Source organism: Channa argus, chromosome 6, assembly GCF_033026475.1.
Source record: "Channa argus isolate prfri chromosome 6, Channa argus male v1.0, whole genome shotgun sequence".
In the NCBI taxonomy this organism is placed as follows: domain Eukaryota; kingdom Metazoa; phylum Chordata; class Actinopteri; order Anabantiformes; family Channidae; genus Channa; species Channa argus.
The window spans coordinates 7,637,822-7,665,754 of record NC_090202.1 but is presented as its reverse complement, the minus strand read 5'-3'; the positions used below and the strand labels follow the sequence as shown (position 1 = coordinate 7,665,754).

General features: G+C 39.3%; 3 protein-coding genes and 1 pseudogene across 3 annotated transcripts; all 4 read right to left on the bottom strand.

Annotated features, from left to right (window-relative positions):
* Nucleotides 1–1,502: 1,502 nt before the first annotated feature.
* Nucleotides 1,503–6,636, bottom strand: LOC137129018 (extracellular calcium-sensing receptor-like; annotated as a pseudogene).
* Nucleotides 6,637–7,707: 1,071 nt separating this feature from the next.
* LOC137129084 (extracellular calcium-sensing receptor-like) lies at nucleotides 7,708–11,627 on the bottom strand. Its single transcript, XM_067507922.1, has 8 exons — nucleotides 11,488–11,627; nucleotides 10,842–11,136; nucleotides 10,445–10,734; nucleotides 9,766–10,064; nucleotides 9,439–9,644; nucleotides 9,104–9,325; nucleotides 8,891–9,014; nucleotides 7,708–8,809 (listed from the first exon to the last, which is right to left on the bottom strand). Exons 1-8 carry the CDS (start codon nucleotides 11,592–11,594, stop codon nucleotides 7,905–7,907), a joined length of 2,448 nt encoding a protein of 815 aa, XP_067364023.1. The 5' UTR covers nucleotides 11,595–11,627; the 3' UTR covers nucleotides 7,708–7,904.
* A 2,656-nt stretch (nucleotides 11,628–14,283) lies between these two features.
* LOC137128996 (extracellular calcium-sensing receptor-like) lies at nucleotides 14,284–19,532 on the bottom strand. The gene is made up of 8 exons (XM_067507745.1): nucleotides 19,314–19,532; nucleotides 18,811–19,105; nucleotides 18,424–18,713; nucleotides 17,899–18,194; nucleotides 17,270–17,475; nucleotides 16,145–16,366; nucleotides 15,936–16,059; nucleotides 14,284–15,752 (listed from the first exon to the last, which is right to left on the bottom strand). The coding sequence occupies exons 1-8, from the start codon at nucleotides 19,418–19,420 to the stop codon at nucleotides 14,848–14,850; spliced, it is 2,445 nt and encodes an 814-aa protein (XP_067363846.1). The 5' UTR covers nucleotides 19,421–19,532; the 3' UTR covers nucleotides 14,284–14,847.
* Nucleotides 19,533–21,056: 1,524 nt separating this feature from the next.
* LOC137129432 (extracellular calcium-sensing receptor-like) lies at nucleotides 21,057–27,822 on the bottom strand. The gene is made up of 8 exons (XM_067508570.1): nucleotides 25,710–27,822; nucleotides 24,990–25,284; nucleotides 24,611–24,900; nucleotides 24,056–24,351; nucleotides 23,203–23,408; nucleotides 22,326–22,547; nucleotides 22,120–22,243; nucleotides 21,057–22,041 (listed from the first exon to the last, which is right to left on the bottom strand). The coding sequence occupies exons 1-8, from the start codon at nucleotides 26,018–26,020 to the stop codon at nucleotides 21,131–21,133; spliced, it is 2,655 nt and encodes an 884-aa protein (XP_067364671.1). The 5' UTR covers nucleotides 26,021–27,822; the 3' UTR covers nucleotides 21,057–21,130.
* Between the last annotated feature and the right edge of the window lie 111 nt (nucleotides 27,823–27,933).

Here is a 27,933-nt window from a genome sequence, read left to right as displayed (position 1 = left end):
CAAAAGCTTGCCATAACTTCAGAGTCCAGGGAGCATATTTTTAGATCTGGTCCAATTATCAACACCAAGGTGTCTACCTTGGTGTTAAAATGTACAATGAAACTATTGTACTGCCCCTTGAGCTGTCCCTGCCTGGGGCAGCTGGTGCGGCGTTGAGCCTGGGGTCTGAGGGGACAACAAGAAGGGCCCTCCGGGGGCGGGGAGGCCGGCTGGTACCAACCAGCAAAGGACCAGGGGGTGGGCCTAAAGGGATAGCAAATAGCTAAACGGGTGCCCTCAAAACTATTAAAGGGAGGGGGCTGAGGTTTGGTCTGAGTCTTGGGGTTTTCCTTGCGGCGGGGTCCCACACCTGGAGGACAAAAGGCTAACCAGTTAAGCCTCTGGCCCGGTTATGAGCCTGGGGTCTGTACCCCAAGAAGGACCAAAAAGAGAAGAAAAAAAAAGAAAAACCACTTGCACGTCCCTCAGTCCTATTCCTGGCCAGATTGTTATGTCACACTTACGAAGTGCTGTTAATTTTGGTAGAACCCAAAAAGGAGGAGACGGCAAGGGAAGTGGATGGAATCCACTGGAAAGGCTGCTTGTAGGAGTTAAGTTGGTGGAGGTGAGCAGCAATGTAGCTATTGTTCCAGATGAACCACCTAAAGTTGGCAAACCCCAGGAAATGTGTTGGTATATGTGCGGGACTCAGGAGTTGGCCACCCCTTGTCCCGCTTATCCTAATGCTGGTCTGGTCCAAAACACTTGCATAGAAACACATATAAGACAGGATGACAAACCATTAACCCCTATCCTCAAATACTCCCTGACACCCAGTCAATGTGAGGATTATGTTTCTTTAACCAAGAGTTACCAGAATCCTCCCACTCACTGCTGAGCTAGCCCTTTTAGTGGACAATAGCTAACCACATGTCCAGGTTTCTCGCAATAAAGTCAGAAATTATCTAAGAATCGCCATTCCCAAGGGAGATACAATGATGCTCAATCTATATAGACTTGCTGGAGTTGTGATACTGCCTCTTTACAGCTCGCGAAAGCCTGGGCTGCGAGGAAGATCAGGCTCACAACTGGAAGCTTTTGACCACAGTGACTAGAGTGAGGGGGGGAAACCAGTCCTTGGCCAGTAGCTAAAGCTTGATTTGTTCAACAAAAGTTGTGCAAGTCTAACTGCTGAGTTATCTGGTTTAGGTCAGTTAGTTGGTGTTGTATCCCTGCAAAAACCCCAGCCTGGTGCTCAACCTGCCTACAAAAGCCATCTGATTCTGTAGGGTCCATTCTTGCTAGATTGTCCTGTCAGAAAAAGTATTATAAGACCCAAATGGAGAACAGATACAATTACAAAGGGTAGGTTAGTTAGGAAGTGCCATGGCAAAAACTGTAAGGCAAGTTTAGGTGGCTCACAGTCTTGGTTATGACGAGTTTATTCAGCAAGAGGGAGAAACACACACGGAACAGAACTTCACTCTAGAGTGGGCCAAATCAGATTGACCGCGCTGTGTAGGTTGTTCAGCCTTTTTAAACATTTATCTCAACAGCTGGGTTTACACAAAGAATAAAGGGATGAGTAAATGCAAATTGACTTCATACAACATACATACTTGTGGTCAGGAGTCTAATTAGCAAGTTCTTGTCACTTTGTCCTTTTTATGCCTTTTAAGTCCTTGAGACTGATCACCTGAACTGGTTCTTGTGTGTTCCCTGCTACGAAGCAAATGTTCAGATGTAGGTAGTTTTATGGTTGAAGTAAAAATAATCTGAAGTAAAAAAAATCCAGAGAGCCTCAGACTTCCAGTACCGGTCATCAGTCAGGCTGGCTCAGACTATCAGGAACAGGAAATAAAAATTGGGTTAGGAGCCAAAAATATAAATGATTAGAAATAACCCAGAGATGGGAAGCTGAGCAGTCAGAGTAAGATGGTAAGTTGGATACTCCACAACAGGAAGTCAGGCAGAATCATGAGATGGGCTGTGTCTAAAATCACCCCCTACTCAATCATTCTCTATTTTATACATGTCATGTACGCTATTTTTATTGTTGCATTGTGGGATACTTTGAGTTCAATCCACATTCGGACACTGCTGCAAAATTAAACACACTATATAGTGAGTACGGGATGATTTCAGACACAGCAATGATCTTTACATTAGAATACATGGTCACATTTCGCTGGCCTATTATGAAGTGGTGTGTTATCATCTTACAGTTGCTTATGATTTTTGCATATTGCAAGTCCACTAAAAAGTTTGATAATTGAATATAGCACAGTCCAACACATACTAGACTGGAGTTACATTTAATAAATACTTAATAAACCTCCAAGCACTGTTCATAAAGTCGAAAATGACTCGGACAAATCTCAGACTTGCATTTAATGCATTTAATAGTAATGTAACCAGCTTGTCTTTTCAATTAGATTGTGTATTGTTACAGATCCCAATAAAACTGGCTCAAAATTACATTGAAAATTGTTTTCCTACTTGTTGTTCAGAATTCACGGGGAACTACTATTAGAATAGCAACTTTATGAAAATGTTGAGGCAGACTAAAATTTTTTGACGTTTTAAGCACTGACCACGGGGTCAGTGGTTCGATCTCCAGATCCGACACTGAACCCCAAGTTGCTCCCAGTTGGTCAGGTGAGCACCTTGCATGGCATCCACTGCCATTGGTGTGTGTGAATGGGAATCAACATTGTAGAGTGCATTTGGTAAAAGTGCTATATAAGTGGCCGTTTAACATTTATATGTAGACGGCATAAGCTGTATTTATCCCCCTTAACCATTTCCAAAGGTCCTAGTTTTTACTTTTGTTCATTAAATGTTTCTTTGTGTTCATTTCTGGTTTAAATAATATGATGAAACACTTTGGAGCAAATATACACAGTATTAGTCCAAAACTAGAGGCAAGAATGGCAAATATCTCCACAGCTACAGTAAATTTCCCAGGAGAGCTGACATAAGCTGGAATAAAGGTGATCCAGACTGCACAGAATATCAACATGCTGAAGGTGATAAACTTGGCTTCATTAAAATTATCAGGCAGTTTTCGGGCTAGAACAGCTAACACAAAGCAAAACACAGCCAGTAGACCTATGTACCCAAGCACAGCCCAGAATCCAACAGCTGAACCTAATGCACAGTCCAGGATGATTCTATCTTTGTATGTGATGAGGTTTTTCATTGGAAAAGGAGGACTAACAACCAACCAAACTGTACATATTAGAACTTGGATGAATGTAAAAGACACTACAGTCATTCTTTGCTGTAGAGGACCAAACCATTTCATGATGTTACTACCTGGAAGTGTAGCTTTGAAGGCCATTAACACAACTATAGTTTTCCCAAGAACACAAGAGATGCAGAGGACAAAGGTGATCCCAAATGCTGTGTGGCGCAGCATGCAGGACCACTCAGAGGGTGCTCCAATGAAAGTTAATGAACATAAGAAACACAGAGTCAAGGAGAAGAGCAGCAGGAAGCTCAGCTCAGAGTTGTTGGCCTTAACAATCGGGGAGGTTCTGTGACGCAAGAAAACAGTTCCTGTTATAATGGCCAAACAGGCTCCACCAACTGAGAATGCAGACAAGATGATTCCTAGAACATCATCAAAGGAAAGAAACTCTACAGGCTTTGGGAAGCAAGTGTCTCTTCTTGCATTAGGCCAAAATTCATTAGGGCATGGGAAACAATTTGGTAGATCTGAAAAAAAAAATACAAAGACATTTTAGCACTCGTGTATATATAATGTCTTAGAGTTATATGAGAAAACAAGATATTTTACCTGTAGCATTGCTGATCTCTCCTTCAGGACATGGTATACAGTCATAACAGCAGATGGGTTTTCCTTTCTGCAGCACTTTATGAGTTCCTGGAGGACAGCTGTCACTGCATACTGACACTCGTACCTGCCAAAAACAGTATATAAACACAAACTCACAGATTTTTTCAATTTTTTTAAAATGCTGTTAAGAAAATTAAAATTATTCCTTCTTTACCTGTGCCCCGCCCTCCATCCAAGTGAGGTTCTTGATGATATGGAAGTCCTGGCCCACTGTTAGCGATGCATCATAGTATCCTACTGTTACTATCTCAAGGCTGTCACTCATACTTTTCTGCCAGTTAACCAGCTCATATGTGGCCACAGGATCCCCATTAGCATCAAATGACACATGATAACCATTTTGGGAAAAATTTACATTTTTGAGCTGAATGAGAACCTGTGTCATAGTGAGGGACAGAAATAAAGCATGTACAAGAAGTGATTATTTAATATCATAAAAGGTATAAAGTAGCTAAGGAAAGTCACTGGAGTGTTTATTTATTCATTACAATTTACCTTTTTGGACTCTGTCCTGGAGAGTTTGTCACACTGAGTTGTAGAATTTGTCTCCTGACACACAGCATTATGAATGGCATGAGCTACAGCATAAACAGCTTTTTACACCATGTTGGTGATGCGGAGCTGAGATGTGTCAGTGTACGGAGTCTGGAGCTGTTGTATTTCTTCAGTTCCATCACACAATCTCTTGTCTGTAACGGCACCTAAAATATACAGAAAGACATAGCAACAATGACTGTATGTAACTTAGGAATCTTCTGCAAGACACAGACAATGCAGACAAGTTATTCAAGGTTTATTTAAGAATCAGCACACTTTTCTTACTTTTTTCCAGCCTGCAGTTAAATGCATCCTCCCAGAACTCAGCAAGTACTGGGGAGGCTGCAACTTTAGTGGGAGAAAGATCCAAAAGGAAGTCTCTCAGACCTGGGATCACAGATCGTGGAATACCAAATGCAATGGCTCCAGCACAGAAGGTGAACTTCAACATGTCTTGGTGAGACACCCAGCCCTCACTGCCTATCCACTGGCGAGGTGGGGAAGGCTCAAGAGACAACTCCTCCATCAGTAATGTCATTTCTCAAACTGAAGCAAATGCAACAACAACCATAGCTGTCGACCTGGAGAGACATTATACAGTATTGTATCAATATAGACAAATTTCCATCCCCAGCTGTGCAGTGCCGGTCCAAGCCTTGTAGAACTTGGCGAGGGTTGCGTCAGGAAGGGCATCCAGCATTAAAAACTGTGCCAAATCAACATGCGGACAATGATCTGCTCTGGTGAGCCTGAACTCACGGGATACGTCGAAAGGACAAAATAAATAAATAAATATATCAATATCGACAATGATATGTATAAAGAATATAACAAACAATAACAAAAACACATCATTATGATGCATTGAATTGACAATCTGACACTGAATAATTCCTATTTAGTCTTTTCTTTGGTTTTGTATAAAGTAGATTAGTTTCAAAACTGAAAACACATGAATAAGTGATGTAAAAACCTGCGGATGATATCAGCCACTCTCTGGATCCTGCTACATGGATGAGTACGATAGAATGATTCAGAGTATTCAACACAGATTCCCTCTTTGTATGCTGCTTTAAGGAAAGAAGCCATGCCATTACTTCCATAGTCTGAATCTGAGCGGACAGCACCTATCCAAGTCCAGCCAAACTGTTTCACCAGCTTGGCCAGTGCTTCAGCCTGGAACTGATCACTGGGGATGGTTCTGAAGAAACTGGGAAACTGCTGCTTATTGGACAAGCAGGCACAAGTGGCAAAATGACTCACCTAATGGAAAAAAAAACATAAATCTTCAATATCACAACAAGTAAGCTTGTGCATATTTCAAACAGTTCACAAATAAAGAAACAAACAAAATGCTTCACTATATTTACTTGAGGGATGTTAAAGGATCCAATAATGTGTGACATGCTGATGGATGGCGTGGACCCAGAATCACCAACAACAGCCATCACCATACCAGATCGGGAGCAATTGTCACCAGTATAAAACACATGGTCCAGGCCATTTGTAAGCTGGAATGCTATTTTCACTGCCATGGGAACTGAGGCACATGAGTCATGGATCTGATAACCAAGTCTGATGCCTGGAAGGAGCTTTGTACTGTTGTTGATCTCCTCAATGGCAAAGATCATTGCACGTGGGAAGCTCAATTCCTCTGAGTCAATTCTGCACAAAGACACACATCAGTGTTGAAATTTATATATAAAATGTACAAAATCGAAAAAACAAACAAACAAAATAAAAAAATCAATGAAACTACAATTAAGAGTTACGAACAATAACTGATCGCTGCACTGCTTTGGTAAGCTGAATGTACGAGTGTCCTGGCCAACAAAATGTAACAACATGACTAAGATTTAATGAAAGAAAAAAGTTCTCTTTTCCATATAATAACAATCTGCTCTTGGTCTATATCCTTTGTCATTCACACAGGCAAATACTTACAAATACAACATTAAAAAAATTTTTGTACCTGTTGTTTCACATTCTTACATTACCCACTTCTACTTACTAACCTCCCTGTGCACTTCAGTGCCTCAGGCATGGTGGTGTAGTTATGTTTCACTGTGTCCATGTACATGTGTATTGAAAAAACACCCCCAATAACATAATCACCATCCATTGAAAATGCCGGTAAACAGGCACTACCCTGCAGCTGACAAATAACAAATGAAGCTTCAGGACTGACCCCAGCACCGGTTGAAGCATGTGTGTCACCAGCACTTTGTTTCTCTAAATTGTTCACAGTTACAGCTAAGTGTATCTCAAACAAACATAGGACTAAGGTCAGACCAAAAAATAGAGCTAAAATCACCATCTCTTAGTTATGCTTATGTGTTTTAAAGTGTTTTTTTTGTCTGTTTTTTATTAGCTTTTCAGATAAAGACTTCCCTCCTTCTAAGAGAGCGAGAGAGAGAGAAGAGAGAGAGAGAGAGAGAGAGAGAGAGAGAGAGAGAGAGAGAGAGAGAGAGAAAGAGGACTGGGGAAACCAGTCCTTGGCCAGTAGCCAAAGCTTGATTTGTTCAACAAAAGTTGTGCAAGTCTAACTGCTGAGTTATCTGGGTTAGGTCAGTTAGTTGGTGTATCCCTGCAAAAACCCCAGCCAAGTGCTCAACCTGCCTACAAAAGCCACCTGATTCTGTAGGGTCCATTCTTGCTAGATTGTCCTCTGTCTGAAATCACCCCCTACTCAATGATTCCCTATTCCCTACATGTCATGTACGCTACTTTTATTGTTGCATTGTGGGATACTTTGAGTTCAATCAACATTTGGACACTACTGCAAAATTAAACACACTATATAGTGAGTACGGGATGATTTCAGATACAGCAATGATCTTTACATTAGAATACATGGTCACATTTCGCCGGCCTATTATGAAGCAGCGTGTTATCATCTTACAGTTGATTATGATTTTTGCGTATTGCAAGTCCAATAAAAACTTTGATAATTGAATATAGCACAGTCCAACACATACTAGACTGGAGTTACATTTAAAAAATACTTAATAAACCTCCAAGCACAGTTAATAAAGTCGAAAATGACTAAGACAAATCTCAGACTTGCATTTAATGCATTTAATAAAAATGTAACCAGCTTGTCTTTTCAATTAGATTGTATATATAACTATTACAGATCCCAATAAAACTGGCTCAAAATTACATTGAAAATTTTTTTACTAATTGTTGTTCAGAATTCAGGGGGAACTACTATTAGAATAGCGACTTTATGAAAATGTTGAGACAGACTTAATTGTTTTGACATTTTAAGCACTGACCAGGGTCAGTGTTTCGATCTCCAGATCCCGACTACGTGTTGAAGTGTCCTTGGGTGAGACACTGAACCCCAAGCTGCTCCCGGTGGTTCAGTTGAGCACCTTGCATGGCACCCACCGCCATTGGTGTGTGTGAATAGGAATCAAAATTGTAGAGTGCATTTGATAAAAGTGCTATATAGGTGGCCGTTTAACATTTATATGTAGACGGCATAAGCTGTATTTATCCCCCTTAACCATTTCCAAAGATCCTAGTTTTTACTTTTGTTCATTAAATGTTTCTTGGTGTTCTTTTCTGGTTTAAATAAGATGATAAAACACTTTGGAGCAAATATACACAGTATTAGTCCAAAACTAGAGGCCAGAATGGCAAATATCTCCACAGCCACAGTAAATTTCCCAGGAGAGCTGACATAAGCTGGGATAAAGGTGATCCAGACTGCACAGAATATCAACATGCTGAAGGTGATAAACTTGGCTTCATTAAAATTATCAGGCAGTTTTCGGGCTAGAACAGCTAACACAAAGCAAAACACAGCCAGTAGACCTATGTACCCAAGCACAGCCCAGAATCCAAGAGCTGAACCTAATGCACACTCCAGGATGATTCTATCTTTGTATGTGGTGAGGTTTTTCATTGGAAAAGGAGGACTAACAACCAACCAAACTGTACATATTAGAACTTGGATGAATGTGAAAGACACTACAGTCATTCTTTGCTGTAGAGGACCAAACCATTTCATGATGTTACTACCTGGAAGTGTAGCTTTGAAGGCCATTAACACAACTATAGTTTTCCCAAGAACACAAGAGATGCAGAGGACAAAGGTGATCCCAAATGCTGTGTGGCGCAGCATGCAGGACCACTCAGAGGGTGCTCCAATGAAAGTTAATGAACATAAGAAACACAGAGTCAAGGAGAAGAGCAGCAGGAAGCTCAGCTCAGAGTTGTTGGCCCTGACTATTGGGGAGGTTCTGTGACGAAAGAATACAATGGCTATTGTAATGGAGAGAAAAGCACCACAAACAGAGAATGCAGCCAGTATGATGCCCAGGACCTCACGGAAGGAAAGAAACTCTACAGGCTTTGGGATGCAAGTGTCTCTTCTTGCATTAGGCCAAAATTCATTAGGGCATGGGAAACAATTTGGTAGATCTGAAAAAAAAATACAAAGACATTTTAGCACTTGTGTATATATAATGTCTTAGAGTTATATGAGAAAACAAGATATTTTACCTGTAGCATTGCTGATCTCTCCTTCAGGACATGGTATACAGTCATAACAGCAGATGGGTTTTCCTTTCTGCAGCACTTTATGAGTTCCTGGAGGACAGCTGTCACTGCATACTGACGCTGGTACCTGCCATAAAAAGTATATAAACACAAACTCACAGATTTTTTCAATTTTTTAACAGCTGTTGTGAAAATTGAGAAAGATTCCTTTTTTACCTGTGTCCAGCCCTCCATCCAAGTGAGGTTCTTGTTGATATGGAACTCCTGGCCCACTGATAGCGATGCATCATAGTATCCTACTGTTACTATCTCAAGGCTGTCACTCTTACTTTTCTGCCAGTTAACCAGCTCATATGTGGCCACAGGATCCCCGTTAGCATCAAATGACACATGATAACCATTTTGGGAAAAATTTACATTTTTGAGCTGAATGAGAACCTGTGTCATAGTGAAAGACAGAAATAAAGCATGTACAAGAAGTGATTATTTAATATGATAAAAGGTATAAAGTAGCTAAAGAAAGTCACTGGAGTGTGTTCATTAGAATTGACCTGTTTGGACTCTATCCTGGATAGTTTGTCACACTGAGTTATAGAATTTGTCTCCTGACACACAGCATTATGAATGGCATGAGCTATTGCATAAACAGCTTTGTACACCATGTTGGTGATGCGGAGCTGAGATGTGTCAGTGTACGGAGTCTGGAGCTGTTGTATGTCTTCAGTTCCATCACACAATCTCTTGTCTGTAACGGCACCTAAAATATACAGAAAGACATAGCAACAATGATTGTATGTAACTTAAGAGTCTTCTGCAAGACACAGACAATGCAGACAAGTTATGCAAGGTTTATTTAAGAATCAACACAATTTTCTCACTTTTTTCCAGCCTGCAGTTAAATGCATCCTCCCAGAACTCAGCAAGTATCGGGGAAGATGCCACTTTAGTGGGAGAGAGATCCAAAAGGAAGTCTCTCAGACCTGGGATCACAGATCGTGGAATACCAAATCCAATGGCTCCAGCACAAAAGGTGTATTTCAACATGTCTCGGTCAGTCACCCAGCCCTCACTGCCTATCCACTGACGAGGTGGAGGTGAAGGTTCATGAGACAGCTCCTCCATCAGTAATGTCATATCTCCAAACGAAGCAAATGCCACAACAACGATAGCTGTTGACCTGGAGAGACATTAGACAATATTGTATCAATATAGACAAATATCCATCCCCAGCTGTGCAGTTCCGGTCCAAGCCTTGTAGAACTTGGCGAGGGTTGCGTCAGGAAGGGCATCCAGCATTAAAAATTGTGCCAAATCAACATGCAGACAATGATCTGCTCTGGTGAGCCTGAACTCACGGGATACGTCGAAAGGACAAAATAAATAAATAAATAAATAAATAAATATATCAATATAGGCAATGATATGTATAAAGAATATAACCAACAATCACAAAAAACACATCATTATGATGCCTTGAAGTGACAATCTGACACTGAATAATTCCTATTTAGTCTTTTCTTTGGTTTCAGAAAACACAAGAATAAGTGATGTAAAAACCTGCGGATGACATCAGCCACTCTCTGGATCCTGCTACGTGGATAAGTACGATAGAATGACTCAGAGTATTCAACACAGATTCCCTCTTTGTACGCTGCTTTCAAAAAAGATGCCATGCCATTATTTCCATAGTCTGAATCTGAGTGGACAGCACCTATCCAAGTCCAGCCAAACTGTTTCACCAGCTTGGCCAGTGCTTCAGCCTGGAACTGATCACTGGGGATGGTTCTGAAGAAACTGGGAAACTGCTGCTTATTGGACAAGCAGGCACAAGTGGCAAAATGACTCACCTAATGGAAAAAAAAACATAAATCTTCAATATCACAACAAGTAAGCTTGTGCATATTTCAAACAGTTCACAAATAAAGAAACAAACAAAATGCTTCACTATATTTACTTGAGGGATGTTAAAGGATCCAATAATGCGTGACATGCTGATGGATGGCGTGGACCCTGAATCACCAACTACAGCCATCACCATACCAGATCGGGAGCAATTGTCACCAGTATAAAACACATGGTCCAGGCCATTTGTAAGCTGGAATGCTATTTTCACTGCCATGGGAACTGCAGCACATGAGTCATGGATCTGATAACCAAGTCTGATGCCTGGAAGGAGCTTTGTACTGTTGTTGATCTCCTCAATGGCAAAGATCATTGCACGTGACGAGCCCAATTCCTCTGAGTCAATTCTGCACAAAGACACACATCAGTGTTGAAATGTATATATAAAATGTACAAAATCAGAAAAAACAAACAAACAAAATAAAAAAATCAATATAACTACAATTAAGAGTTATGGACAATAACTGATCGCTGCACTGCTATAGTAAGCTGAATGTACGAGTGTCCTGGCCAACAAAATGTAACAACACGACTAAGATTTAATGAAAGAAAAAAGTTCTCTTTTCCATATAATAACAATCTGCTCTTGGTCTACATCCTTTGTCATTCACACAGGCAAATACTTACAAATACAACATTAAAAACATTTTTGTACCTGTTGTTTCACATTCTTACATTACCCACTTCTACTTACTAACCTCCCTGTGCACTTCAGTGCCTCAGGCATGGTGGTGTAGTTATGTTTCACTGTGTCCATGTACATGTGTATTGAAAAAACACCCCCAATAACATAATCACCATCCATTGAAAATGCCGGTAAACAGGCACTCCCCTGCAGCTGACAAATAACAAATGAAGCTTCAGGACTGACCCCAGCACCGGTTGAAGCATGTGTGTCACCAGCACTTTGTTTCTCTAAATTGTTCACAGTTACAGCTAAGTGTATCTCAAACAAACATAGGACTAAGGTCAGACCAAAAAATAGAGATAAAATCCCCATCACTCAATAATGCTTATGTGTTTTAAAGTCTGTTTTTTGTCTGGTTTTTATTAGCTTTTCAGATAAAGACTTCCCTCCTTCTAAGAGAGCGAGAGAGAGGGAGAGAGAAAGAGAGAGAGAGAGAGAGCGAGAGAGAGAGCAAGAGAGAGAAAGAGAGAGAGAGAGAGAGAGAGAGAGAAAGAGAGAGAGAGAGAAAGAGAGAGAGAGAAAGAGAGAGAGAAAGAGAGAGAGAGAGAGAGAAAGAGAGAGAGAGAGAGAGAGAGAGAGAGAGAGCATTTGCCTAGTGGACTATGTTTAATTTCCGGTGTTTTAGTTCTTTGGGCTGTGTGTATTGTGTAATACTCTCTTCAATTTAATCTTTCGTTAATTTTGTTTTATGTTTTTGCAGTTAAAAACAAACATTGTGGTTGTCCAACTAAGCTATGGCAAAGTCATATCATTTAAATGATGACAGTATGGCTTATTGTATGCAGCACCAGTTTTTATTGTAATGCAGTACAGATCTGCAAGAGCACCTGACATATCCTCACATTTTTTAAGAAGAAGCAGAGACAAGGGGTAAGGTGGCCCATCAGTTTGAATCAATGTGTGTTTAGTATTTGAATTTTCTTTTTAGTAACAGAAACAAACAAAAAATATCTTGTTCAAAACAACAGACAGTCTTAAAATTAAACTTAAATTTTATTCTTCAATGTAATTGTAGTGGGAGATCGTCAGAATCAGAACAATTCTCATGGACGAAGCTTGGCTTAATAACAGTGATGGACTTTCTTTTTGGATTCTCAAAGTCAGGAGAATTTCAGGTTTCCAGTACATGTGTGAAAGAGATTTAAGGTTTCAAAAGAAATTTCAAATAAGACAAAACCTACAATCCATACCATCATTAAGATGGACATGATAATTAAACATTGAGTTAAACAGATCTGACTGATAGTTTTCCCACTAATGCTAAGGTTGGTGGTTCAATCGCTGCCTGCTGTTATTTAGTCTGTCCTTGGGTAAGACACGTTTCCCCCGTCGGGTCAGGCCAGCATGGATGGTGCTGGCCAGGTATAAAAAGCTATATTAGTGCAGATCATTTACCTTTTTTCAGCTTTACCATATTCCCATCTTAGATATAGATTGCAGTTATAAATTCCAGTTATTGGTCATAAATTATTTATCAATCATCTGTAACCGATTATCTTATTTAGGGTCAAGGGGGGGGTGGAGGGGAGCATGTCCCAACTGTCATGGGAAAGAGGCGGGGTAAACCCTGGACAGATCACCAGTTTATATCAGGGCCAACACAGAGAGACATACACAGACAGACAACCAGACAGCTGGCCAGGGATTTTAACAGGGGACCTCCTAGCTGTGAAGCAGCAGCATCTGCCACTACATCACCATGCTGCCTCATAGATTATCTAAACAACTTGTTCATTATATGGTTTGGTTGGGGAGAGGGGATGGAGAGTGGGCTACTGGAGCTGATGACAGGTTACCAAAGTATATCAAGGCTGACACACTCATACGGACACCTAAGAGCAATTTAGAGCATGGGAAGAAGTTGGAGTACCAAGGGAAAACCCATAGAAGCACAGAGAAAATGTACAACCTCCACACAGAAAATATCAGGCTGTTTCTACGTGGCAGTCTAAAAAGGTGGCAGTGTAATCCTACAGTTTTTCTTTCTTTTCTTTTTAAGGCATGGTAAACCAGAGAGTTGCTCTACTTATTCCTCAAATTCTGGCTCCTCCATATCATAGATTTGATAGTCCACATCCCTAGATACAGTTGTTGCAGCTTTGCAGCAGCACAGCATTATCCTCTCCTTCACCTGCTCCCCAAACAGAAACTCAGTACTAAAATGTAGACAAATTTACAGTCTACATTTAGATGAACTAAAGAACTGTAACCATGTATGTCAGCTGGCCCTCTGTTTCTGAAATAATGGCAATGATACATATGGTTACTGGATGTCTGCATATACAGTATATGCGATAGATGGGTAATCTAGTTTCTCTTGTACCTACAACTTATTTAGAAAAATGTTTAGCAGATTTCTTCTTAATATATAAGAGGAAATATATATTTATATATTTTGGCTTTGTTAAACCTTAATCTATATCACATCAAACCTCAGCAAAGTGTAACAAGAATGTAATAGCATTTTAACCAGTTTGCCTTTTAATCTTATTGTAATGTTTATAAAATACTATGACTGAGCTCTCTCAACCTGCCTCTACCTTGTTTACAATTTATTTTATTTATTAAAAAACATTAATTTATTACTAAACAAAATGTTTGGACAGAAGTCAGAAAGCATAGCTTTATTTTTAAAAACATTTTTAACAAAGAAATGTTTTATGAACATTATGACAATAACATAAATTATAATAAATAACTTAAATTCTAAAAAATACATAAAAAATATGTATTAAACAATTTTGACAAAGTCTTTACAGTAGTAGCTGGGCCAAAAAAGTCTACCACAAGCTCTTGATGTGTGGGGGAATAGAGTAAATTTAGTCATACAGTTGGATTATTAGCAAACAGTCAACCAATATCGGCTTATTGAAGAAGTCACAAAGAGGACAAGAAGTCACAGGGTGTGTCATGTATAGAAGACTGCTTAAGATGACAGGAGGCACTTTGTTGTTAAAAGGCCCAAAGCAATGTAGTAGATAATGAGTCCTGGGGTTCACAAGATCTACAAGAAGGTGCAATAAAAGGGTTTTAGTGCTTCTCAACTGACATCTTCAGATAACCTAGAAAGGGACAAGAGTGATGACTCTCAGGTTTCGTCATTCATGTTTTGTGAGGGTGGTTGCTTTCTTGAGTTTGAGTATAAATAGAAGGGGTTTGAGAGATACAAGTCACAAGAAGAAGACACCAACATCCATGTGTTCTTCTCCATGCCGGCATGTATTAAACTGAGATGGTTCATCACGCTGAGTTCTGTCTACAATTCTTCCAAGAGGGAAAATTTCTATCACAGATGTCAGCAGTTAAAGTGTACTTTCACTTGTTACTGTAGTCTGTCTGGCCATTTCCTTGCATGGGGGAGTTCTGGATCCTAGTATTGATTTTTGTTCATTAAATGTTTCTTGGTGTTCTTCTCTGGCTTTAACAAGATGATAAAACACTTTGGAGCAAATATACACAGTATTAGTCCAAAACTAGAGGCCAGAATGGCAAATATCTCCACAGCCACAGTAAATTTCCCAGGAGAGCTGACATAAGCTGGAATAAAGGTGATCCAGACTGCACAGAATATCAACATGCTGAAGGTGATAAACTTGGCTTCATTAAAATTATCAGGTAGTTTTCGGGCTAGAACAGCTAACACAAAGCAAAACACAGCCAGTAGACCTATGTACCCAAGCACAGCCCAGAATCCAAGAGCTGAACCTAATGCACACTCCAGGATGATTCTATCTTTGTATGTTATTAGGTTTTTCATTGGAAAAGGAGGACTAACAACCAACCAAATTGTACATATTAGAACTTGAATGACTGTGAAAGACACTACAGTCAGTCTTTGCTGTAGAGGACCAAACCATTTCATGATGTTACTACCTGGAAGTGTAGCTTTGAAGGCCATTAACACAACTATAGTTTTCCCAAGAACACAAGAGATGCAGAGGACAAAGGTGATCCCAAATGCTGTGTGGCGCAGCATGCAGGACCACTCAGAGGGTGCTCCAATGAAAGTTAATGAACATAAGAAACACAGAGTCAAGGAGAAGAGCAGCAGGAAGCTCAGCTCAGAGTTGTTGGCCTTAACAATCGGGGAGGTTCTGTGATGAAAGAATACGATTGCTATTGTAAGGGCCAGACAGGCACCACCAATGGAGAATGCAGCCAGCATGATTCCTAGGACCTCACTGAAGGAAAGAAACTCTACGGGCTTTGGGAAGCAAGTGTCTCTTTCTGCATTTGGCCAGAACTCTTTGGGGCAAAGGAAACAATTTGGGGAATCTGAAACAAACAAGCAAAATTACTTTTAGTGTTTATATGTTTATCGTCGTGGATACCCATCCATCTATTATCTGTAACCATTTATCATGGGGACATTTGAGCCTATCCCAGCTGCCATGGGGTGAGAAGCAGGGTGCACCCTGGACATGTGCTTTGATATGCATGAGAACATTTTTATTTTACCTGTAGCATTGCTGATCTCTCCCTCAGGACATGGTATACAGTCATAACAGCAGATGGGTTTTCCTTTCTGCAGCACTTTATGAGTTCCTGGAGGACAGCTGTCACTGCACACTGACACTGGTACCTGCCATAAACAGAATATAGACAAGTTCATACAGACATCCATCTTGACCACACAGCTTTTATGATGTTGAAACATTGCTTCTTACCTGCATCCTTTCATCCATCCAGGTGATGTTCTTGTTAATATGGAACTCCTGGCCCACTGGTAGTGATGCATCATAGTACCCTACTGTTACTATCTCAAGGCTGCCACTCTTACTTTTCTGCCAGTTAACCAGCTCATATGCGGCCACAGGATCCCCATTAGCATCAAATGACACAGGATATCCATTTTGGGAAATATTTACTTTCTTTAGCTGAGTGAGGACCTGTGAGGATGATATCAAGTCTGATAGTGAGGGAGGGAAAGGAACTAATTTAAAATAAAGTGATAGTTTAAAGCCAAAATATTTAGCTGAAGCCACCACTTGCGTTTTTCTTTTTTCCTTGTTATTACCTATTTATATTACAAACGGAAAAACATATAACTACTGGAACATCGATCCAATGGATAGTTCAACTTCTGCTCACTGTGGAATGTGGATAGCGTCAGTGTCAAGCAGACATTGAAAGGGGCAGTGGTGGCCTAAAGTTTAGAAAAACAAGCTTGTAGCCAGAAGGTCCACACTTCAATCCCTGGACAGACAGGGTGAAATACTCTTGTTTGTGGTGTAAGTATGTGTAACTATGTGAATTTACCATCCAACTTGTGCCTTGATTAAATCACATGCAAATGCTACCAGCTTATTTCAAAAAGACATATTACCAAGACTCATAAATCCCATGCCACAGACTTTTCTATCTTTGCAGTATTTTTGTTCACGATTTATATTGATTTATTCTCTTTACAGCAGTTTTGAAGATACGATATCAATTTTTTATAAGAGAATGAAGGACAGAGGCAGAACTTGAACTGTCTATTTGATGGATGTGTTCAGACTAAGAAAAACCTCAGAATAAAAAAACTGATGAAAAATGCCCTTTAGGTGGAAGTGGCACCTGCTTCTTTCTTTTCTTCTTAAATGCCTTTAGAAGTCTTTAAGTGACACTTAAGTGTCTCACTTAAGAAGAAATGAGTCTGTGTCACAGATAACTTTTACACCACCTCTCCACATAGTTAAAATAGGTAAAGATAAAAGTTTTTTATGTCGAAAAAATACATATTGATACACACTAGTAAAGGTACCATACAAAACAATAATTTCATGAAAGGTTCACCATAAGTAATTGACCTGTTTAGAGTCCATCCTGGAGAGTTTGTCACACTGAGTTGTAGAATTTGTCTCCTGACACACAGCATTATGAATGGCATGAGCTACAGCATAAATAGCTTTGTACACCATGTTGGTGATGCGGAGCTGAGATGTATCAGTGTACGGACTCCGGAGTTTTTGTATTTCTTCAGTTCCATCACACAATCTCTTCTCTGTAACGGCACCTAAAATATGCAGAAAGACATAGCAACAGTGAATGTATGCACTTCCATCACACAATCTCTTGTCTGTGGCCACACCTAGAAGTAAACAGAAACAGAAAACGTTAATGTTTTTTGGTTTTCTTCTGTTTAATTTTAACAAACAAAATAAATGCCAGTATCTTAAAAGTTTTGATATTTGTGTCTAATATATGTCTACTTTAAATTTCAAAGAACTACCAAACTAACATTTACATAAGTAAGTCATGAGAAACAAAGGGGTATTTAATAAAGAATCAATCAATGTTATAACCAAATGAATCTGTTCCCTGACTTAAAGCAGCTGATTACTTTTTAATACATGTATTCATTAAAACAACATCACAAAACCACAAAGATGAAAATTATACTATTACAATAATGTTCAAAATCAGCCTAATCTTTTACTTTTTTCCAGCCTGCAGTTGAATACATCCTCCCAGAACTCAGTAAGTATTGGGGAGGTTGCTACTTTAGTGGGAGAAAGATCCAGCAGGAAGTCTCTCAGACCTGGGATGACAGACTGAGGAATACCAAATCCAATGGCTCCACGACAAATGGGGAACCTTGGTACATCCAGGTGAGTTACCCAGCCCTCACTGCCTATCCACTGGCGAGGTGGCAAAAGCTCACGAGACAACTCCTCCAGCAGTAATCTCATGTCTCCAAAAGCTACAAATGCTACAATAACCATAGCTGTGGACCTGTAGAGACATTAAATAGTATATGTATGAATTTTACAACAACCATAGTTGTGTACAATGTACAGTACTGGTAAGTACAACCACAATACAAGCAAAAGGAAAGATGCTGCTTTACTCTTTGACAATAAAACAGTTTCCCACTGATCTTTGATTCATTATCTGTGTGGCTTTAGGTGAATAAGGTTGGTGTAAAGAAATAAAACACAAGTACAATGAGTGATTTAGAAACCTGCGAATAACATCAGCCACTCTCTGGATCCTGCTAGGTGGTTGATAACGATTGAAAGATTCAGAGTATTCAACACAGATCCCCTCTTTGTGCGCTGTGGCCAGAAAAGATGCCATGCCATTATTTCCATAGTCTGAATCTGAACGGACTGCACCTATCCATGTCCAGCCAAACTGCTTCACCAGCTTGGCCAGTGCTTCAGCCTGGAACTGGTCACTGGGGATAGTTCTGAAAAAATTGGGGTACTGCTGCTTATTGGACAAGCAGGCACAAGTGGCAAAGTGGCTCACCTAAGCAATAAAAAAAAAAACACAGGCAAATCATGTAATGACACAATCTAAAAATCTGCATGCAGAAATTTAAAATGCTATTTGTCAAGATATTTACTTGTGGAATATTAAAGGGTCCAATGATACGTGACATGCTGATGGAGGGTGTGGATGCAGAGCCACCAACAACAGCCATCACCATACGAGATTTCGAGCAATTGTTGCTGGTGTAAAACACTTGATCCAGACCATTTGTAAGCTGAAATGCTACTTTCACAGCCATTGGAACTGAGGCGCACGAGTCATGAATCTGATAACCAAGTCTGATGCCTGGCAGCAGCTTTGTACTGTTGTTAATCTCCTCTATAGCAAAGATCATTGCATGTGAGAAGTGCAGTTCCTCTGAGTTAATTCTGCACACAGACATTTTAGAAGTTAACATTTCTTTTTAATACAACCGCATTCTTCTCTTTTGTTAGCATTATCTGCCATTCATATGAGCAGAAATTTTTAAACTTTAAATGCTTGTTTGGCATTCACACAGGACAGTACTCATATAATACAAAATTCAAATAAAAATTTATAAACCCACACAGTTTCATTTATTTCCCACTTACTAACCTTCCTGTGCACCTCAGAAGCTCAGGCATGGTGCTGTAGTTATGTTTCACTGTGTCCATGTAGCTGTGTATGGAGAAAACCCCCCCAATAACATAGTCACCATCCATTGAAAATGCAGGTAGACGTGTGGTATCTTGCAGCTTACAAATGACAGATGAAGCTTCAGAATTAACCCCAACACCAGTCCTAGCCTGAGTGTATCCATCACTTTGTTTTAGACCATTCGCTGAATCATATAAAGTAACAGCTGAGGTGATCTCAAACAAACATAGAGCTAATGTCAGATCAATAAATAGAGCGAAAATCCCCATCCCTTCAGTAACTCCATGGGTTCTTAAATGTGTTTTTGTTTTCTTTATATAGATTATTTAGATAAAAATTCCCTCCTTCTGCTGTACGTCAATCTCTAATGCATCAGAGAATGAGAGAGAGAGAGAGAGAGAGAGAGAGAGTAAGAGAGAGAGAGAGAGAGCTTAACCATTGGACTAGGTTTAATTTCATGTGTTTTAGTTCTTTGGATTTCGTGTATAGTATAACATTTAGAAGTGCTCTTTTCTTTTCTGCTCTTTAATGCTGTATTTTAAAAACAAACTAACTATTTAAAACCTTTGCAACAACTATTGATTTAGCTCAGGTGCCTCCCATTTCTCTTGATTGTTGCTTAAATGTTTCTACATCTTAACTGGAGTCCACCTGTGTAAAGATTAAATTGACTGGACATGATTTGGAAAGGCACACACTTCTCTATTCTCTTAGAACCTGGCGTCCACATGCGTGTACATCACATTTTGGGTTATATTTCCATAGTAGTTAATTCTACTTAACTGAGACCTCCTGGCCACGTATATGGACACTTACACAAATTAGAGCTTGGGTCTTAAGAGGCTATAGATGTATCAGAACAAAAGCCATGAGTTTAGAGGAACTGTCTGGAGAGTTCAGAAACAGGATTATGGTAAGCACAGACCCAAAGAAGCTCCAGAAAAGTTCTGCTTAGGTTTGGCACAACCAGGACTGCTCTAACACCTGATCACTCAGCCTAACTGAACACTCAGTGGAGAAGGGCCTTAAGACTGGGAGACTGGGTCGAAGGTTCACCTTCCAACATGACCACAATCCCCGGCACATAGCAAAGACAACACAGGAGTGGCTTAAGGACAACTCTGTCTCCCAGAGTGGTCCAGTCTGATCCCTGACTTGAATCCTTTTGAACATCTCTGGAGAGGCCTGAAAATGGCTGTCTAGTGATGGAAAAAGCTGTTTCCTTACATACTTTTCTTCATTGGATTTCACTAATTCCTGCTGCTGTATGATGGCTTTGTTAATCCTAATCTGGTAACTCTTGAGATTTAGCTCAGGTGCCTCCCATTGATCATCCTCACCTCAGGTAAGTGCAACAAGAATCCTTTTTGTAAAAGTGATGTGTTTTTTTAATCAGTTTCTTTTATTCATATCGTAGTATTTATAATATGCTATGACTTAGCACTCTCAATCTGCATTAAACTATCTTACATTTGTTTTTTAATTGTGGAAAACAACTCTTTCATTAAAAACATATAATGGGTCAAAATTCAGAAGGCATAACTTTATTTTAAAAACAATTTAACAAAGAAATGTTTTTGTAAACTTTATGACAACCAAATATTTAACGTAAATTCACAGAAATAGAGTAAAAATATGTAATAAACTTTTGTGCCTGCCTGAGGGGCTGGGGGCAAAAAGAGATCTATAAATTGCACTTGATGTTAGCAGTTGAAAAGGTACTTTCACCTGTTTAAAGACATTTATTCTGGGCACTATATTGCATTGGGGAGGTATTAATCCCAGTGTGGATTTTTGCCCATTAAATGTTTCTTTGTGTTCATTTCTGGTTTAAATAATATGATAAAACACTTTGGAGCAAATATACACAGTATTAGTCCAAAACTAGAGGCCAGAATGGCAAATATCTCCACAGCTACAGTAAATTTCCCAGGAGAGCTGACATAAGCTGGGATAAAGGTGATCCAGACTGCACAGAATATCAACATGCTGAAGGTGATAAACTTGGCTTCATTAAAATTATCAGGCAGTTTTCGTGCTAGAACAGCTAACACAAAGCAAAACACAGCCAGTAGACCTATGTACCCAAGCACAGCCCAGAATCCAAGAGTTGAACCTAATGCACACTCCAGGATGATTCTATCTTTGTATGTGGTGAGGTTTTTCATTGGAAAAGGAGGACTAACAACCAACCAAACTGTACATATTAGAACTTGAATGAGTGTGAAAGACACTACAGTCATTCTTTGCTGTAAAGGACCAAACCATTTCATGATGTTACTACCTGGAAGTGTAGCTTTGAAGGCCATTAACACAACTATAGTTTTCCCAAGAACACAAGAGATGCAGAGGACAAAGGTGATCCCAAATGCTGTGTGGCGCAGCATGCAGGACCACTCAGAGGGTGCTCCAATGAAAGTTAATGAACATAAGAAACACAGAGTCAAGGAGAAGAGCAGCAGGAAGCTCAGCTCAGAGTTGTTGGCCCTGACAATCGGGGAGGTTCTGTGATGGAAGAATACAATGGCTATTATAATGGAGAGAAAAGCACCACAAACTGAGAATGCAGCCAGGATGATTCCTAGGACCTCACTGAAGGACAGAAACTCTACAGGCTTTGGAAAACATGTGTCTCTCTCTGCATTTGGCCAGAACTCCTTGGGACAAGGGAAACAATCAGTGGAATCTAAATAAATAAACCACAACAAACAGTTAGTTGTCATACACATGACGTGATAATTGTGCATAACAAAATATATTTTACCTGTATCATTGCTGATCTCTCCCTCAGGACATGGTATACAGTCATAACAGCAGATGGGTTTTCCTTTTTGCAGCACTTTATGAGTTCCTGGAGGACAGCTGTCACTGCACACTGACACTGGTACCTGCCACACACCGTTTATATAGACAAACCCATATAGATATGACTTTTTTCCACAGGTGTTATGGTTAGTGAAAAATTCTTACATGTGTTCTGCCCTCCAACCATGTGATCTTCTTGTTGATATTGAACTCCTGGCCCACTGGTAGTGATGCATCATAGTACCCTACTGTAACCAACTCAAGGCTTCCACTTTTACTTTTCGGCCAGTTAACCAGTTCATATTTTGCGACAGGATCCCCGTTAGCATCAAATGATACATGATAACCATTTTGGGAAAAGTTTACTTTCTTCAGCTGAGTGAGAACCTGTTGAGTGAGATTGGGAAATAAAGGAATTAACAATTGAATATACAAGTGTTTGATTAAATTTAAAATATACAACTTAAGCGTAAGCAGTGACAGAAGTGGAACCTTATGGACATTTCAGGAAGTTCCATAATATTGCCTGGGCTCTAAGGCCTTGGGCTGGGTAACCAAGGCTGGGAAGTGTGGGTTGGAGAAGTAGTGCTGACACTCTGGTGACTTTCCAACATCTCATTAACCCAGCTTATTCATTTTGGCTGACAAACAGGAACCTTTCCCTTGGTCTCCCTGCTCTACTCTGCTACACAAAGCTCTGTGCAGTGTTTCAGGGCGTCAATTATGAAACTACAATAAATGAGAATACTCCAAAACTTACTAACCAAGCAAAAATAACTGAATTCTCTCATTAGTTACAAGAGTGAGCCTAAAATAAAGACTTAGGAAGCAAGTGTCTCTGCACAAGTGGAAACTTTGACAACATTCCTCTGCCTTAAGTTATGTTTTAAAGCATACCACTGGTAAAAGAATGTGTGTGTCTGTGTGTGTGTAAAAAAACAACCTAACATCCTAGTGGTAGATGTACATAATTTTTTTCTTTTTTTTTTCAAATTTGAATCATAGCTAAATAAAGGTACAGAAGTGTTTATTGCTTACTGACCTGTTTGGACTCTGTCCTGGAGAGTTTGTCACACTGAGTTGCAGAATGTGTCTCCTGACATACAGCATTATGAATGGCATGAGCTACTGCATAAACACCCTTGTACACCAGGTTAGTGGCACGGAGCTGAGATGTGTCAGTGTACGGATTCTGCAGATTGTGGATGTCTTCAGTTCCATCACACAATCTCTTGTCTGTGGCAGAACCTAAATATTTATATAGAAAGAAAGATTGTTTTTAAATTGGTCATATAACCTATTTAAAAGTAATAACGTGCCAAAAACTTAGAACCACCTTTTCTTATAATTCACTTCAGTACAACTCCACTACCCACTTTGACCACAATAATAAACAGAGATTAGAATTATCACCTTTCTAATAGTTTCAGTTTAAAAACTAAGAAATTATAACATTGCCAAAGTAGAATTCATGGCAGAGCTGCCGTATTGGATTGCATTAGATTGTACAGATGGACCTAATTAAGTGGCAAGTGAGTATATACTGTGATTCATACATTCTAGTAAGTCCCTTTTTAATCATTTCCCCTAGTTTGTGGCCTGTAGACTATCTACTATGTGCTTTCAGGGTTCCATTATTAGCATTGTAAAACCAGATAGACCTGCTTCATGTAAAATCTCCAAGTCATGATTATATCAAGTGAAATTATTTACAAATAAACCTTATGTCCATTTCATGTCCAATATAAGCAGATCTGATTAGGCTTTGGTTTTGAAGCAGCTGGTGACTTTTGAACACAGGACCTACACCTCAGACAGGCAGTAAACAACATAAGAACACAAGAACCAAGCAATGACTATCATGGTAATGTTGAAAGTCAGCATAACTTTCTTACTTTTTCCCAGGCTGCAGTTGAATGCATCCTCCCAGAACTCAGTAAGTACTGGAGAAGCTGCCACTTCAGCGGGAGAGAGATCCAGCAGGAAGTCTCTAAGACCTGGAATGACAGATCTTGGAATACCAAATCCAATGGCTCCACCACAAATTGTAAATCTCCGAAGGTCTGGGTAAATTATCCAGCCCTCACTGCCTACCCACTGGCGAGGTGGAGAAGGTTGACGAGACAGCTCCTCCAGAAGTAACCTCATGTCTCCAAAGGATGAAAAAGCCACAACAACCATAGCTGTTGACCTGTAGAGACATTATACAGGATTATATGTATTGATATCATAACACCACCAAACACAAAAAGCACATTAGTTCTTTGTTGTCTTCAGTGTGTATTACTGGTCTCAGTAATGTATTTATTAAATGCAAAAGCAAAATACATGATTAAAGATGGCACTTTGCTACAAAGATAGAGAAAAATGTATTTTTTCTGATCTTTGTGATTTTATTTGAAGGTTAGTGTAAATAGAGGAAACACAAGTACAATATGTGATATAAAAACCTGCGGATCACATCAGCCACTCTCTGGATCCTGCTAAGTGGGTGATAACGATTGAAAGATTCAGAGTATTCAACACAGATTCCCTCTTTGTATGCTGCTTTCAAAAAAGATGCCATGCCATTATTTCCATAGTCTGAATCTGAGCGGACAGCACCTATCCAAGTCCAGCCAAATTGTTTCACCAGCTTGGCCAGTGCATCAGCCTGGAAGTGGTCACTGGGGATGGTTCTGAAGAAATTGGGATACTGCTGCTTATTGGACAAGCAGGCACAAGTGGCAAAGTGACTCACCTAAGGGAAAGGAAAACAGTGTGCTTTTTTTTTAGATCGATCACCTAAAGAACATCATGAGCAAATTTTAAACACAGCTTAATATTTACTTGCGAAATATTAAATAGTCCAATGATACGTGACATTGTAATGGATGGGGTTGACCCAGACCCCCCAACAATAGCCATCACCATATGAGAGGGTGAGCAATTGCTGTTGGTGTAAAACACCTTATCCAGGCCATTTGTAAGCTGGAATGCTACTTTCACTGTCATAGGTATTGAGGCACATGAGTCATGGATCTGATATCCGAGTCTGATCCCTGGAAGCAGCTTTGTACTGTTGTTAATCTCCTCTATGGCAAAGATCATTGCACGTGAGTAGCTCAATTCTTCTGAGTCAATTCTGCACACAGACACACATCAGTGTTGAAATGTATAATATACAGTTCAATTTTTATATATAAAAAAGATAAAAAACAGTAAAAGAAAAATGCAATTCACAGAAATGGACAATAACTATTTGCACTGCATTAGCAAGCCAACTATTCATGAGGGTCCTGATTAACAAAATTCAACAGCTGAATTTCTATTTCAGATAAAAAACAAACAACAATTTCTTTGCATATATCCATATTTTTGTCCATACTATCTGCCATTCACATGAGCAAATATTGATTTGACTTTAAAATAAAGGACAGATTAATACATTAATACATTTTCAATACCACAATAAAACATCTTAAAAAGACTGCTTTCATATCATACAATATTCAAACCTGTTTGCGCCTTCACAATTTTACATCCTTTTATTCCCCATAACTTACTTACCTTCCCGTGCACCTCAGCAGCTCAGGCATGGTGGTGTAGTTATTCATCACTGTGTACATGTAGGTGTGAATGGAGAAAATGCCCCCAATAACATAGTCACCATCATTTGAGAAAGCAGGTAGACGTGTGGTATCTTGCAGCTTACAAATGACAGATGAAGCATTAGGACTGACCCCAGCACTAGTTTTAGCCTGTGTGTAGCCAGCACTTTGTTTTAGACCATTCCCTGAATCATTCATAGTAACAGCTAAGTTCATCTCGAAAAAATACAGAGCTAAGATCAGATTAATGCAGAGGTCTGAAGTCTCCATCCCTAAACTATGTCCTTGTGTTCTAAAGGGTGCTTTATGTCATGTTTAAATAACATTTCAAAATAAACTTCCCTCCCTCTATTGTATTTCAGCTTCATATACATGAGAGAGAAAGAGAGAGAGAGAGAGAGCACTTACACAGTGGACTATGTTTAATTTCAATTATTTCAGTTTTGCATGTGTTGTATGACATCCTCTAATTGTTATTTTTATTTTATTTTCCCTTTAAAGTTATTAATATAAATATGAGAGATCTTCCCAATCTTGTGCTACATTGTTGTATAACAAAACATACTGTTGATGGGTTTTATGATTGTAAAACTGATGGCAAAGTTATACAGTTTAAATTATTATACCATAGCCATATCTATGCAGCAACAGTTTCCAGTTTATTACAATTTGAATTTGCATTACCACATAACATACCTCCAAACTTATGCGAAAAAAATGAGAAAAGTATTGAGGTGACCAATCAGTCTAGATACATTGAGTTTACTTTTATTAAATTTAAAAAACAATTCTCAGCTCCTCATCTAGGTTTCCAAGACATTCTGTGGCTGATGATGTATAATCTCTCCAGTATTTTCTTTTACTAGCTGGAAACACCGGTAAAACCTGCAGTAGGAGGCCTGAAGGAGGCATCCTTGCAATTAAGATTTAAATTAAATGAAATTTTTTGTATATAATGCCAATTCATGATAAAGTTAATGTGGCAGCACGGTGGGAGAGTGGTAAGTTCCTTCTTAACTTCAATGGTTTTGTACGATGTCTGCATTAGTGCTGATGCCGCACCAATCTGCCTTTCAATACAAAGCTCCATTTTATTCTTACTCATGAGGAATGGGAATAGGATGCTGGAGTAAATGAAAATACCTGGCTGTGGGGTAACAACAGGAACTGATTTTTCCTTCAGAGTCTCTCCTCCCTTCACCACATGTTCTGTAGAGCTTGCTCCTTCTCTGCAGTGGTCCTTCTCTTTTTTTCGTGGCCATACAATTCATTTATATTCAGAGTAAACACAGCACTTGAGTACTGAGAATTTATGCTTTGTTTTTTGTGTGGAGGAAACCTAATCATATTTAACAGTTATAGCCATGTGCTGGTAATCACCTGCCTTTGTTTAATTGATTGTCAGCAGGTCTGCAAACCTCTAAAAAAAAACAAAAAAACAATGTTTTGGCAGTTTACTGTTCTAGAGAATTTAGGCTTTTGGACACAAGCAATGTTCTTAGAGAAGCAACTGTTTGTGCACCTAAATCTGGGAAGGTTTATGAAACCATTTCCAAGGTTAGCAGGCCAACAGACAACTCGAGCATGTAAGCCAAAGTAAGTAAAAAACTTCATGAGCAATGGGCAGCATAAGCAGGTAAGTGAACAGAAGACAAGAAAAGAATTTTTTACCCTTAGCCAAGAGAAAAGTGAGGTCAAAGATAAACCAACAAGAAGCATGGCATGGAACTCGAGAGGGCTGCTGAATGAAGTTCTGGTTACAATCAAGCAGAGGGTGAAGGTGAGCAAGGAGCCTGAATGCTGTGGCTGATTCCTAAGGAGTTACAACTGGACATGGTAGTTGCGAAAAGGGACAGAGTTTGTTTGAAGATCAATATTGTGGGTATTTTTTAAAACTCTACATCATGTCACCTCACTTACTTTATACAAATGTGATCTGTTCCTAATCTGTTTGTTGGTGAATCACGATAAATTATAGGTCAATTGAAAGTGTAATCAAAACATTGGTACAGAGCTGAGATTTTTGTCATGAAGTTTAACTTTACTTGTTAAATATTTTCAAAAAATTAATAAAATGGATGAGTAAAATCTAATATAATAAAATGAAAAGAAAATTGCATAAAAAGTTACTTTTTAAAAAATTCTGTTTAATCTACACAGATGAATTATGCTACTTTTTAAGA

What these genes read in the sequence shown, in the direction of transcription:
- LOC137129084 (XM_067507922.1), bottom strand. Translation starts at nt 11,594, where the DNA reads ATGGATGGTGATTATGTTATTGGGGGTGTTTTTTCAATACACATGTAC. An exon ending in GATCCTTTAACATCCCTCAA is followed by an intron (nt 10,735 to 10,841) that starts GTAAATATAGTG and finishes TTTTTCCATTAG; the next exon opens with GTGAGTCATTTTGCCACTTG. An exon ending in GTGGCTGATGTCATCCGCAG is followed by an intron (nt 10,065 to 10,444) that starts GTTTTTACATCA and finishes ATGTCTCTCCAG; the next exon opens with GTCAACAGCTATCGTTGTTG.
- LOC137129432 (XM_067508570.1), bottom strand. Translation starts at nt 26,020, where the DNA reads ATGGAGACTTCAGACCTCTGCATTAATCTGATCTTAGCTCTGTATTTT. An exon ending in CAACTGCAGCCTGGGAAAAA is followed by an intron (nt 23,409 to 24,055) that starts GTAAGAAAGTTA and finishes ATAAATATTTAG; the next exon opens with GTTCTGCCACAGACAAGAGA. An exon ending in CCAGGACAGAGTCCAAACAG is followed by an intron (nt 22,548 to 23,202) that starts GTCAGTAAGCAA and finishes CTCACTCAACAG; the next exon opens with GTTCTCACTCAGCTGAAGAA.
- LOC137128996 (XM_067507745.1), bottom strand. Translation starts at nt 19,420, where the DNA reads ATGGATGGTGACTATGTTATTGGGGGGGTTTTCTCCATACACAGCTAC. An exon ending in CTTCTGAGGTGCACAGGAAG is followed by an intron (nt 19,106 to 19,313) that starts GTTAGTAAGTGG and finishes GTCTGTGTGCAG; the next exon opens with AATTAACTCAGAGGAACTGC. An exon ending in CAACTGCAGGCTGGAAAAAA is followed by an intron (nt 17,476 to 17,898) that starts GTAAAAGATTAG and finishes TGCATATTTTAG; the next exon opens with GTGCCGTTACAGAGAAGAGA.